This window comes from Chelonia mydas, chromosome 11 (genome assembly GCF_015237465.2).
Source record: "Chelonia mydas isolate rCheMyd1 chromosome 11, rCheMyd1.pri.v2, whole genome shotgun sequence".
In the NCBI taxonomy this organism is placed as follows: domain Eukaryota; kingdom Metazoa; phylum Chordata; order Testudines; family Cheloniidae; genus Chelonia; species Chelonia mydas.
The window spans coordinates 73,659,849-73,673,854 of record NC_051251.2 but is presented as its reverse complement, the minus strand read 5'-3'; the positions used below and the strand labels follow the sequence as shown (position 1 = coordinate 73,673,854).

General features: G+C 44.9%; 1 protein-coding gene across 8 annotated transcripts in view; it reads left to right on the top strand.

Annotated features, from left to right (window-relative positions):
- The window catches only part of USP40 (ubiquitin specific peptidase 40), a 69,427-nt gene extending 58,422 nt beyond the window's left edge, over positions 1-11,005 (top strand). For 6 of the 8 annotated variants that reach the window (XR_006285037.1, XM_037912596.2, XM_043525709.1 and 3 more), the window contains 3 exons: positions 3,328-3,423; positions 3,864-3,958; positions 9,667-11,005. Coding sequence is in view for 6 of the 8 variants with exons in the window: in XM_037912596.2 (XP_037768524.1) it covers positions 3,328-3,423; positions 3,864-3,958; positions 9,667-9,775 (300 nt within the window). In the remaining 2 variants the exon portion in view is untranslated. Of the gene's footprint in view, positions 1-3,327; positions 3,424-3,863; positions 3,959-9,666 lie in introns of those variants that run through there. The other 2 variants (XM_043525712.1, XR_006285036.1) reach the window with 2 other exon arrangements.
- The last annotated feature ends 3,001 nt before the right edge of the window (positions 11,006-14,006 follow it).

Genomic DNA, 14,006 nt, shown 5'->3' with positions numbered 1-14,006 from the left:
GGCTGACTGGCCTGTAGTTCCCAGGATCCTCCTCCTTCCCTTTTTTAAAGATTAGCCTTTTTCCAGTCATCTGGGACTTCCCCCGTTCGCCCCGAGTTTTCAGAGATAATGGCCAATGGCTCTGCAATCACAGCCGCCAATTCCTTTAGCACTCTCGGATGCAACTCGTCCGGCCCCATGGACTTGTGCACGTCCAGCTTTTCTAAATAGTCCCTAACCACCTCTTTCTCCACAGAGGGTTGGCCATCTACTCCCCATGTTGTGATGCCCAGCGCAGCAGTCTGGGAGCTGACCTTGTTAGTGAAGACAGAGGCAAAAAAAGCATTGAGCACATTAGCTTTTTCCACATCCTCTGTCACTAGGTTGCCTCCCTCATTCAGTAAGGGGCCCACACTTTCCTTGGCTTTCTTCTTGTTGCCAACATACCTGAAGAAACCCTTCTTGTTACTCTTGACATCTCTTGCTAGCTGCAGCTCCAGGTGCGATTTGGCCCTCCTGATTTCATTCCTACATGCCCGAGCAATATTTTTATACTCATCCCTGGTCATATGTCCAACCTTCCACTTCTTGTAAGCTTCTTTTTTATGTTTAAGATCCGCTAGGATTTCACCGTTAAGCCAAGCTGGTCGCCTGCCATATTTACTATTCTTTCGACACATCGGGATGGTTTGTCCCTGTAACCTCAACAGGGATTCCTTGAAATACAGCCAGCTCTCCTGGACTCCTTTCCCCTTCATGTTAGTCCCCCAGGGGATCCTACCCATCCGTTCCCTGAAGGAGTCGAAGTCTGCTTTCCCGAAGTCCAGGGTCCGTATCCTGCTGCTTACCTTTCTTCCCTGTGTCAGGATCCTGAACTCAATCAACTCATGGTCACTGCCTCCCAGATTCCCATCCACTTTTGCTTCCCCCACTAATTCTTCCCTGTTTGTGAGCAGCAGGTCAAGAAAAGCTCCCCCCCAGTTGGCTCATCTAGCACTTGCACCAGGAAATTGTCCCCTATGCTTTCCAAAAACTTCCTGGATTGTCTATGCACTGTTGTATTGCTCTCCCAGCAGATATCAGGAAAATTAAAGTCACCCATGAGAACCAGGGTGTGCGATCTACTAGCTTCTGCGAGTTGCTGGAAGAAAGCCTCATCCACCTCATCCCCCTGGTCCGGTGGTCTATAGCAGACTCCCAGCACTACATCACTCTTGTTGCTCACACTTCTAAACTTAATCCAGAGACACTCAGGTTTTTCTGCAGTTTCGTACCGGAGCTCTGAGCAGTCATACTGCTCCCTTACATACAGTGCTACTCCCCCACCTTTTCTGCCCTGCCTGCCCTTCCTGAACAGTTTATAACCATCCATGACAGTACTCCAGTCATGTGAGTTATCCCACCAAGTCTCTGTTATTCCAATCACGTCATAATTCCTTGACATCACCAGGACCTCCAGTTCTCCCTGCTTGTTTCCAAGGCTTTGTGCATTTGTATATAAGCACTTGAGATAACCTGCTGATCGCCCCTCACAGACGTTCCTGCCTGTGTTTCCTCCTGGTATCCCGCTTTCCCACTTACCTCAGGGCTTGGTCTCCTTCCCCCGGTGAACGTAGTTTAAAGCCCTCCTCACTAGGTTAGCCAGCCTGCTCGCAAAGATGCTCTTCCCTCTCTTCGTAAGATGGAGCCCGTCTCTGCCCAGCACTCCTCCTTCATGGAACACCATCCCATGGTCAAAGAATCCAAAGCCTTCTCTCCGACACCACCTGCGTAGCCATTCGTTGACTTCCACGATTCGACGGTCCCTGCCCCGGCCTTTTCCTTCCACGGGGAGGATGGACGAGAACACCACTTGCGCCTCAAATTCCTTTATCCTTCTTCCCAGAGCCACGTAGTCCGCAGTTATCCGCTCAAGGTCATTCTTGGCAGTATCATTGGTGCCCACGTGGAGAAGCAGGAAGGGGTAGAAAAGGGCAGATGGGGGTCGTGGAACCCCCCATCTCAGGACAGTGCATCTCATGCCTTCCAACCAGCGGAGTCTCCTTCTGCTTTCTCCCCCCAGACATATCATCTGGTCCACTCTCCGCAAAGGTACCTGTGGAGAGAACATGAAAGCGGTTAGTTACCTGTGTCCGCGTTGCTGGAACCCGGACATTCCCCCTTCTTCTTCTGGAGGTCACATGTTGCCAAGCTTCTTCACTGGCCTCTTGGCTTCGCTGTGCAACCTGCTCTAAATCTTTAGAGCTTTGTGCCCGTAGAAGCATATCCTGACTTTTGTCCAGAAAATCCTCAGTTTCTCGTATGCAACGCAGGGTCGTTATCTGTTGCTCCAGACCTTCAATCTTCTCTTCCAATATGGAGACATGCTTATTAGAGCATAAGCTTTCATGGGCTACAGCCCGTTTCATTGGCTGCATAGAATGGAACATATAATAAGAATACATTATTATTATAAGAATATATATATACACACACAGAGAAGGTGGAAGTTGCCATACAAATTGTAAGATGCTAATTAATTAAGATGAGCTATTATCAGCAGGAGAAAAAAACTTTTGTAGTGATAATCAAGATGGCCCATTTAGATAGTTGACAGGAAGGTGTGAGGATACTTAACATGGGGAAATAGATTCAATATACCGAACTTCCAACTTCTCTGTATGTGTATATGTATATCTTCTTACTATATGTTCCATTCTATGCATCCGATGAAGTGGGCTGTAGCCCATGAAAGCTTATGCTCTAATAAATTTGTTAGTCTCTACGGTGCCACAAGTACTCCTGGTTTTTTTTGTAGTTAACTGATTAAAAATGCAGTATAATCTAGACCTCCTTTGTTGGAGGGATGTGGGAAATTTAAAGTATGTGTATGGAGAAGAGGAAGGATAAGTGGGAAACCTCATGGTGAATGAGGGTACGGGGACCTCTGGAGGAAAACTTGTTGACATAGGTACATATGCAATTCTAAGAATAAATAAGACTCTTCAGTTGCTGAAGAGCAGCTGCCCCCAGGAGTTTTATACCTTAGAAGGTTCAGAGGGGTAGCCGTGTTAGTCTGGATCTGTAAAAGCGGCAAAGAGTCCTGTGGCACCTTATAGACTAACAGACGTTATGGAGCATGAGCTTTCGTGGGTGAATACCCACTTCGTCGGATGACTTGCATCCGACGAAGTGGGTTTTCATCCACGAAAGCTCATGCTCCAATACGTCTGTTAGTCTATAAGGTGCCACAGGACTCTTTGCCACCCATACCTTAGAAGGTGAAACCAACAAAAATCAGTTTAAGAATCTCTGAAATCTCTAGGCTTAGGACATGTGAACACTTTTTGATACTTTGGCTTTATTCAGACCCAGCAAATTTCAAAGAGGAAACGGAAGAAAAAACAGGAGAGTTTGCAGTCAGCACCCTTTCACCTGAAGGATGGAGACATTATCGGTGTAAAGGTAAACTTAAGAATTAACACAGTTGTGAAAATAGCTGGGATTTAACAGCCAGTTGTATTAATGAACAAGCACGTAGCTTCAACAGTAATAATATCCACTGTCCTGATTTCTGCCGCATTCTTCTGTATTCCTTTGCATGGGTATGACAGAGACTGCATATAAACATCTGTCACAACTTTGTGTGAGAGTGGGGACAGGGCACTGTTCCTGTTGCTGCCTCTCCTAATGCTCGTTACCAGCCTAATGGAAGAGTGCGGAGGGTACTGTGGGGATTCCACCACCCTGTATTATTTCAAATTCAGTAACCCAAGTGGTGTGGTACAAAGATTGTAAGTTTTAAAAAAAATGTTCAATCAAATGAACTATATTACTAGGAGGCTGATATAATATATTATGAGAACTAAAAATAAACTAATGCACTCAATACTTTCTGGCAACAGAATCTCCTACTTGAGGATGGTAAGGACTTCAGTACTGTGAGAGATGATGTTGGAAAGGAGACGCAGAGGCAGCTTGCAATGGAAAAAAAGCAAAGGTATTTATTACAGTATTTTTGTGTTCTCAGATATGTAAAGGGGTTTACCAGCTTTCACAGATTTTTAGTGCTGTGATACTTTGTCTGAGGCAGAAGATGTAACTAAGAATAGTCAACGCCTAGTAACAGTCGTCAGTCCTGACAGGACCAAAGGAGGTGCATTGAATAAAAGTAATTCAAAAACTTCTTGTTTTTAATACTATGTCTGCAGCATGAACCCATTCAACATGTGGGGCTTCAGTTCTTCTTCGAGTGATGGTCCGTGTTGTATTCCACTGAGGGTAATGTGCATGTGCCCAGAGCTTTTCAAAGTAGTAGTGTCTGTTGGTCCGTGCATGCACCCCTGCATTGCCCCGTGGATTCACCTGAGGTGATAAAGGGCAGGGTGAACCGACCGCATCTTTAGTTCCTTTTCACTACTGCATGGTCCAAGTTGGAGCTTCAGCTGTCCTCTCATCCTTGGTGATGCGTTTTCCAAACTTTTCTCAAAAAAATGTTTCTATTCTTTATGTAGTCAGGATTTTGTTGTTTTATGTAGTAGTTTTCTTGTTTTTGAAAGTCTTCAAGTCTCCAAACTCAGAACGTTGCCTTGGTGGTTCCCCGCCAAAAAATTCCCTGCCTCCAGCAACCCGCCTCTGAGTACTGGAGTATGACAAAGAGGCCAGGATTCCTGCCCTTCTTTGTTCTCCCCCAACGATGAGCACCAGCACTGTCTGTAGTGCTTGGGGGAAGCCCACACTATGTTCAGATATAGCATCTGTCTCTCCTTCCCTGCCCATACACGGGAAGGCAGAGCCTTCCACTTTAAGAAGTACCTCCTGGAGGTCACCATCAGGCCACAGTCAGACCCTGTCCGGGGAATCCTCCCTCCCCTCCATACATCACCCTGAACACTCCAAGAATACACCTCCTGCCACGGAACCCCAGACTGGCTCCACCAGTACCAGTGCTATGCACCTATGCCAGAGCCGAGCCATGAGTCACGGACGCACGCACATAAACGTTGCAGTAGCTCTTTCTCCAGGTCTAAGAAAGGTGCTCTGCTGTCCATGAGCTCCGGCCAAGAAGGGGCACCGTGCTCCAAGACCCACAAGAGTGACAAAAGCCTGCATTGCTCGCCAGATCCGCCGGTCCTGGTTATGGATCAGCACACCCGGGCACCAGCTCCACCGGCGTCCAGTGAATGCCAGTCTTGGAACCAGTGAATCTTACTGGCCCTGGTTCCGTCCATCGATCAGGTGCAGTTGACTCCAAGGAGACTCGCAACCATTCCCGGGCCTCATGAACTGTTGAAAATGGGAGAAATGCACTCTCTGCGTGCCCCAGTATTCTCCCCTCCTAAGAGGGGCCTATCTCCGTACACAATATTTCACCTTTTGGCTGTGTTCATACGACGCTCTTGGGTCCGTCCGCACCACCATTGATGCAGGACTCCAATTCCTCCATGGAGTCTGAGGGCCCAGACATTACATATAGCCCGCCACTTCCGTAACGAAGACATGACTATCAGAAGGTCCCATGGCAATACCCTCCCTTACCTTAATCCAGGAGCCTCTGGTATCTCTGGACTACACAGCTGTAACAGTATGGCCAGAATCAACCAGGCTGGCCATATTGGCGCTCGTGGCCCTAATATTTGCCTTCAGAACTGTCCCATTCAATACGGGAGGACTTTCCTATATTACCAACCTGTCCTTCGTCGAGTAGATGCTCAGAACCAGGATTAGATGATGCCCTAATCAGCCGTACTGGCGGATCCAGAGGAAGTCCCTCAACATCCCTGGATGAGACTGTGTTGTCAATCTCCCCCTCTCCCCCAGACAGCTACCATCAATTTCAAGAGCCTACTGCATAGGATAGCTCATGCCCTTGAAATACCATGGGAAGAGATGCAGGACAAGCAGTGCCACCTATTAGACATTTTTCAAACTTCGGTACTGGCCAGAGTGGCCCTACTGAGCAATGAGGACATTCTGCAACCTGTACCCACTGTGTGGCAGACCCTGGCCATATGTGCCTCCAACTGCGAAAGGGGCGGACAAAAGGTACTATGTCCCACCCAAAGAATGTGAGTTCCTGTTCTCTCTTTCTCTGCCCAACTCCCTGGTGATTCAGGCTGCTATGCAGCTTGCTATACAACAGCACCCACGCTCCACCCCAACTGACCAAGAGGGCAAGAGACTGGACTTCTCTTCAGCCAGCCTCCAGTTCTGGATCTCGAACCTTCTGGTGCTAATGGCCATATACGACTTCTTACACTTTGGACAGATGGTAAAATTCACAGATAAGCTACCAGGATCGTTTTGAATTCCAAGCTAGTCTAGAGCAGGGGTCTCAAACTCAATTTACCTTGAGCCAGTGCCAGTCCTCAAATCCTCCCAGCAGGCCAATAATGCCACTCATGCTGCCCAGAACCCACCCCTCAAAACTCCACCCCCCCCCCACCTGCCTAAGACTCTGGGAAGGAGTTTGGGTGGGGGAGGAGAGTCACAGAATCCATGACTTCTGCGATCTCCGTGAAAGAATCGCAGGCTTAGTCATGAGGAGGGAATCCTGTTTACACTCCTCAGGTGGGCTTCAGCAGGGGAAGGGGGGCAGTGGGGCGGGGCCTCTGGGGGAAGGGACAGGCAGGGCCAGGGACTAGCTTCCCTGAGCCCACGGTTCACCTGCTGCCCATGCCATTTTGACTTATAACTGCCCCACGAGTCTTCACAAAGATTTTTCTCTATGGTAGCGGGTCACCTCCGGCAACAAGGAGTCCTTGTCTTTCTGTACCTAGATGACTGGCTGCTGGTGTCACAGTCCAGAAAAGAAGCTCAGGAATTGACATCCCAACTTGTTTTACTCTTCCCTAAGAATGAGAAAAATCATTGTAGAAAAATCGACTTTGCGCTCTATACAATTCCTAGAATTCATAGGAGCGTGCATCAATGCAGCCTCCACACATGCCTATGTGCCAAAAGACAGGTTCCAGCGCTTACTGGACCTGATCATCTTTGGTGACTTCAGTCCCTCTGTTTCAGCCAGAACTTGCCTTTCCCTCCTCGCTAACATTGTAGCGTGTACGTAGATCACACCCTTTACTCATCTACACCTCCGCTATCTACAACTCTGGCTACAATCTACTCCCCCATATGCCCATCCATGGACATCCCTCTCACCATTCCACCGGAAGTCATCTGTTCCCTTTAGTGGTGGACAAACCCACTCCAGGTTTGCTCCAGGATACCTTTCCTCCTGTCTTCACCGAGTGTTTACAATTATAACGGATGCATCATCCGTGGGCTGGGGCACCCACATGAGAGATCGCATGACACAAGGCACTTGGATTGCCCAAGAAGCCGGGATGCACATCAACATTCTCAGACTACGAGCAGTATGCAAGGCATGCCACATATTCTTAACAGCTGTCTGTTCTCATCATGTCCTGGCCATGTCTGACAACACCACTGCAGTTTACTACATAAACAAGCAAGGTGGCACACGGTCCCCAGCACTGTATGCGGAAGTGGTATGCCTCTGGAAATGGTGCATGTCATATCATATACTCCTGGCTGCAGCCTACCTTGCAGGAACCCAGAATGTGATTGCCAATACTCTCAGCAGAAACTTTGCAACCAACCGCAAATGGGTGCTGCACAATGCAGTAGTCATGGATGTTTTCAGCTGCTGGGGAACTCTGACCAGAGACTCTTTGCATCTCACACCAACACCAGTTGCTCCAGGGGAGGTCTTGGTACCCACTTGTATAGGGAATGCACTGATCGTTGACTAGTTGGACTGGAACAACAGTCTTCCCTCCACTGCCACTCCTACCACTCATTTTTCGCCAACTCAGACGGGAGAGGGCGACGGTCATCCTGCTTTCCCCATATTGGCTTTGTCAGTTCTGGTTCCCTCTTCTTCTCTGCATGTCAAAGCATCCCACGCTCCCACTACCAGTGTTCCCCAAGTTACTTATTCAACACAATGGCAAACTCAGACACCCTGATCCAAGGGCACTCCACCTGACAGCTTCATGGTTCCGTCCTCTTCCTGGCACCCTCCTTGAAACTAGGTACTGCTTGTTAATCACCCTCTGTGGAATACAATAGGGGCCAACAGTCTGTGATATCCTCTCCAATAACAGAAAGGATCGCCTTGTGGAGTCCTATCAGGCCAAGTGGGCTCATTTCATTGCCTGGGCCGAATATAGAGGTCATGCCCCCGAAGTCGTGGGCATCCCTGTGCTATTGAACTACCTTCTGTCTCTAAAGGCCTCAGGGCTTGCCCTCAGCACTATCAAAGTGCACGTAGCAATCATTAGTGTCTTCCAGCCTCCTGTGGAAAGGCATTCCATCTTCACCTACCCCTTGTTTGCCAGATCTTGGAAGCCCCCCGCCCCTCTTTGAACCTCTGGCCTCTGCTGTCTTTCTCTTCTCTCTAAGAAAGTAACTTTCCTAGTTGCGATTATTTCTGCAAGGAGGGTTGGTGAACTGGGGCCTATGATGGCAGATCCCCCGTTCACCACATTCCATAAGAACAAGGTCTCCTTATGCACCTACATCCCAAGTTTCTACCAAAGGTGGTTTCCTGCTTCCACCTCAATCAACCTATACACTTACCCACTTTCTTTCCCAAACCGCATACCTCAGATGAGGAATGGCAGCTTCATTCCCTCAATTTCGGTAAGGCTCTGGCCTTTTACCTACGAAGAACCAAACCATTCCAGAAGTCTCCCAGACTGTTTGTTGCTGGAGCAGAGAGAACTAAGGGCAGGCCATCTCCATCCAGAGAACCTTGAAGTGAGTCTCAGGATTCATCACGCTCTGCTATCAACTATCAGGATAGTCCCCACGAGGTGGATCCGGGCCCGTTACACAATAGCATAGGCATCATCTATGGCCACGCTCCAGGACGTACCCCTTGCGGACCTATGTAAGGCAACCAGGTGGAGTTCAGTACACATCCTTTTCTTTTCATTATGCGCTAGTGCATGATTCTGTGATGGACACCTTGTTCGATGCAGCAGTCCGCCACTTCATGGTTCCGTCCTCTTCCTGGCACCCTCCTTGAAACTAGGTACTGCTTGTTAATCACCCTCTGTGGAATACAATAGGGGCCATCACTTGAAGAAGAAAGGGAGGTTTCTTACCTGTAACTGGAGGTTCTTCAAGATGTGTGGCCACTAGCTGTATTCCAATCCCAGCCTCCTTCCCCTCTGCTGTGGATATGGTAGGTGGAGAAGGAACTAAAGATGTGGTCGGTCCGCCCCATCCTTTATTGCCTCGGGCGAAATCACAAGGTAATGCAGGGGCGCTTGCATAGACCAACAGACATTGCCACTTTGAAAAAATCCAGTTCTAGGTGCATGGTATATATGCATTATCCTCAGTGGAATACAGATAGGGACCACACATCTTGACGAATCTCGTGTTACATGTAAGTAACCTTCCCTTCTCCCCTAGCTTGCATTTTGTGTGACCATTCTGATTTTTGTAGCATGTTTCACCCACTTTGCACAGGTTGACCTCCCAAGATACAAAACAATGGAAAAATCAGCCCTTTGTTCATCTGGGGCACACTTAAATACACAATTAGCAAGTGTCAGAGTGCAGTGTCATCTTTGCCAAAGTAGTAATCAGGTTCCAAATTGATTTACAGCTTCCTAGAAGTACACTATTAGCACTACAGCTTAATGCTAATATCACCATATGATTTTCTTATAGCCGACAAGCGCAGCGTTTACAGAACGATGTTTTCTCTGAGGGGAAGGTAGCTACTAAGCATCGTAAACCGGAAGTGGCTCTTTCCATCAATGTGGGAATCTTCAGATAGCATTGGACAGGTGACTTGCTGAGTGACCCTTGCCAATGATGTACTGAATTAGAATGGAGTACCTCAACTGGACCGGCAGAGGGATGCTCTTCTCAGAAGTGTCCTGAGTCTCTGCTGAGACAACTGGCTATAGGATTCAGGACAGCTCTGGATTTCCTGTAATCTATATTGGTGAAGTGCTTTAGCATTCCTTTATCAATGTGGAACTTACTCTCAGGCTAGATAAATGCACTTTATCAATGAGAAAATGGATGACTGTATTACATAATCTTTCAGTGACTATTTTATAATAATCATATATGTATTTTTCTCTGACATTGCTATCCTATACCATCACTACAAAACTGTTTTTTCATGCAGGCATGTAACTTCTAAAAGGAATTGTTTGACTCTTTTGACTTCTGAAATCGTAGGTTTTGTTCACATGCCTGGTTGATAAATCTGAGCTTCGATAGTTTAAATCAAAATTAGGTTCCCCCCTCTCTCTCTGCAGCCATTTTGCTGATAAATATTTTTTCTGCAGCACTAGTAATTCTAGCAGTAGCCCAACAGCAAACTGCTAATAGTTTTCCATCTGAGCCCTGCAGAGGTGACTGATTTAAATGGTGTATGTGACATTTCAGCACTTGCCTCCTCTGTTACGTTAAATCTTTCCATTGTGCAGCAAGTCCAAACTCTACTCCTTGCCATATAATGAAGCTCTCTCTGTTCATCAGGAACATGAGCAGAAACTGATTTCAGCATTTCCTTAATCTCTAGAACAAATACACTAAACTGGCCAAAGTAAGAAGCAAATGGGTTCAAAATCTATAAAACTCTGGAGAGCTGTGTCTGTAAAATAGAAATATATTGTCACTGTGCTGGTTTTCTTCTCTAGATGCATCATCCTTTTTCATTATAGACTAAGTTATTAAAAAGTTGAGGAGAGAAGGAGAGTATTTGATGGAATACTGATTTTTTTTTACTCAGGAAAAGGTTATTGTGTTTATTTTAAAGTAAATGGACCTTTGTAATTTTGCTTGACTGACTTGATAGCCCTCAATAGGTTAAAAGAAAAAAAAAAGGGGAGAAAAAGGTTTTCCCTCTGGGCGTTGTACAGCTGGTTGTACATCCCCAATAATACAAGGGGTATGTACAGCCGAAACAGGATACGTGGTTGCTTCTAATACCAGCTAAACACTGTGCTGTCCAAGGCTGTTGTGGTTTATGGTAAATAAAACATTCACTGCATTATTGTCAGTAGTTCTTGCTCGATGATGAGACTACACTTTTCTACCACTGTGTGGGGTCACTGGGATCATTACAGTTAATTAATTCTCAGTATCTTTATGTCAAATATTTTTCAGTGCTTACAATTACTAAACTCTTTTTTTATATGTTCCCTTATAGTACATGCATCATCATTTGATTTGCCGTCAGGTTCAGTGGTTTCTTCATTTGGTGTTGATACACTGAATTAACCAAACACTGGAGCATATATCGTTTGTAATAAACTGTACTTTTTAAACATATCTGAGATGATAGGCTGAGAATAGGCTATATAAATTAAAAATAACGACATATCCTTAACTGAGCTACAATGAAGTGTTCATCACGTGCTACAAGTTAGACTCTCTCTGTTAGAAGGCTGGGAAAATTAATTATCTGATCAGATACACTACAAAACCTTGCACTCATGGCTGGAAAAGCCCCTGTAAACTATTGAAAGGAAGTGTTCAAACAATTTCTGAAAAAGAAAGTTAAATGTTTTCATTATAATTCAACTACTGCTGCCAAAGTGACTGGATACAGTACCTGTATTGATTTAGAGTATGCTACTAAATCTTGTATCGTTTATTCTGGAAGTATAGTAATCTTAGTAGTAGAAGACCTCATTATGGTGACTATTAAAACTTTGGGAGAGAATTGGGAAAATCCTGCTGTTAAGGTGAGCAGAATTCTTCTGTTTTGGACAGAGTTTGAGTAACTGAGTCCCCTGCCTTCAGGCTCTGATTCAGCCAAACACTTCAGCATATGCTTAACTTTCAGCATGTGAACAGTCCGGACTCACTGTGGCTGCATATGTGCTTTAAATTATGTAGGTGCTTAAGTCCTTTCTTGAATTGGCGCATTAGTCGGGGGGAGGAAGGGGATATTTTAATCTTAAATGAAGAGTAGACCCAAATAATTAGAGCCAAGTGCAGTTGAATTATGTAATGCTAGATTTATGGAAGGATTCTCTCCTAAGACTTGACAGAGGTCAGCAAAGTTGTCTCCCTCAAACTGACCTTGTTTTCCACAGCCTTTTTCATTTTACATACATTTTGTTAAGCCACACATTTTTCAGAAGACACTTCACATAATGAGTACCAAGATTAAAATTTGATAAATAAGGAAAGAATTTGTGTGCTTGCAAGCTATTTCATTACATTATATTTAATTTGCTGACATTTTTATTACTCTGTTCCTATGTTGGACAGTTCTACTAGCCTTTCTCTTTCCACCTTCCTTTAATAAGTGAAGCTTATACTTTTCAGAAGACATGAAGCTCAGAGAAATTTAGATATAGATTAAGTACTTAAGTGGGTGTTGTAATATGTGCCTTTATTGAAGTGTAGTATAGCAATGACTGCACTGGACCAATATTGGGTTATTGTTTTTAATGTTGGCTTGAAAGACTTTAAGAGAAGTCATTGTGGATCAGCCCACAACAAGGATTTTTGTTAAAGGGGAAAATACCTTTTTAAAATTGAGTTTTCATGATTCCACAGTTTTACAGTTATGTTCCAATGTGAGGAGAAGCGTTGCTCTTTATTTCCCAAGTATGCTTCAGAAACTGAATAAAGAATTGTTTATATATATAAATATATAAACAAATGTTTCACTCGTGCTCTTTGTACCATAGCATACATTTTAGATTGGTTACCAAACCACCAGAATAATACTAATGAACATAGAGAAGAAATAAATGAATGACTATCCAAAATGTCTGAAACACTGAGCTATTTTAAAATTTATTTTCAACAAGTAAAATAAATAGCTTGGATGAATAGGAGGTGAGATTCTGTGAAAAGAACTATTGATTTTGCTAGTTTTCATAATGCTCCAAGATGTGTATCTAGGCCTGACTATTTTATATTCATCCCAATTTTCAAACAGACTTACTTCCTAGTACAGCCGTCTGATCCACACTGGCAGATCTGGGTGGAGCGCCATTGGCTTCTCTCCATTGAGTTTTCCTAGGCATGTTCCATTGCATGATTGAGGCTTTGTGTGTACTGATAACTGAAACTGTTTGAAAACGAGTATTTGTGGTACCTTAGAGACTAACAAATTTATTTGAGCGTAAGCTTTCGTGAGCTACAGCTCACTTCATCGGATGCATTCAGACTGCTGTAGCTCACGAAAGCTTATGCTCAAATAAATTTGTTAGTCTCTAAGGTGCCACAAGTACTCCTTTTCTTTTTGCGAATACAGACTAACACGGCTGCTACTCTGAAACTGTTAGATTTTCCCCATCTTCAAAAAAAGACTGCTAACTTATTGCCCCATAAATTTAACTTCCCTAGTATACTTATGTTAATCTGTTCATTATCTCTCTCTCAAAAGAAATATCACAAACCTTCTGGAGATCAGTAAACCCATGAACAATTAAAAAAAAAATTATGCTTTTTAAAGAATCTGTTTTCATAGAATCATAGACTTTAAGGTCAGAAGGGACCATTATGATCATCTAGTCCGACCTCCTGCACAACGCAGGCCACAGAATCTCACCCACCCACTCCTGAGCAACAAACCCTTAACCTATGTCTGAGCTACTGAAGTCCTCAAATCGTGGTTTAAAGACTTAAAGGTGCAGAGAATCCTCCAGCAAGTAACCAGTGCCCCACACTGCTGAGGAAGGTGAAAAACCCCCAGGGCCTCTGCCAATCTGCCCTGGACGAAAATTCCTTCCTGACCCCAAATATGGCGATCAGCTAAACCCTGAGCATGTGGGCAAGACTCACCAGACAGACACCCAGGAAAGAATTCTCTGTAGTAACTCTGATCCAAACCATCACAGGCCATTGGGCATATTTACCGCTAATAGTCAAAGATCAATTAATTGCTAAAATTAGGCTATCCCAGCATACCGTCCCCTCCATAAACTTATCAAGCTTAGTCTTGAAGCCAGATATTAATTTTGCCCCCCCGCTTCCCTTGGAAGGCTGTTCCAGAACTTCACTCCTCTGATGGTTAGAAACCTTCGTCT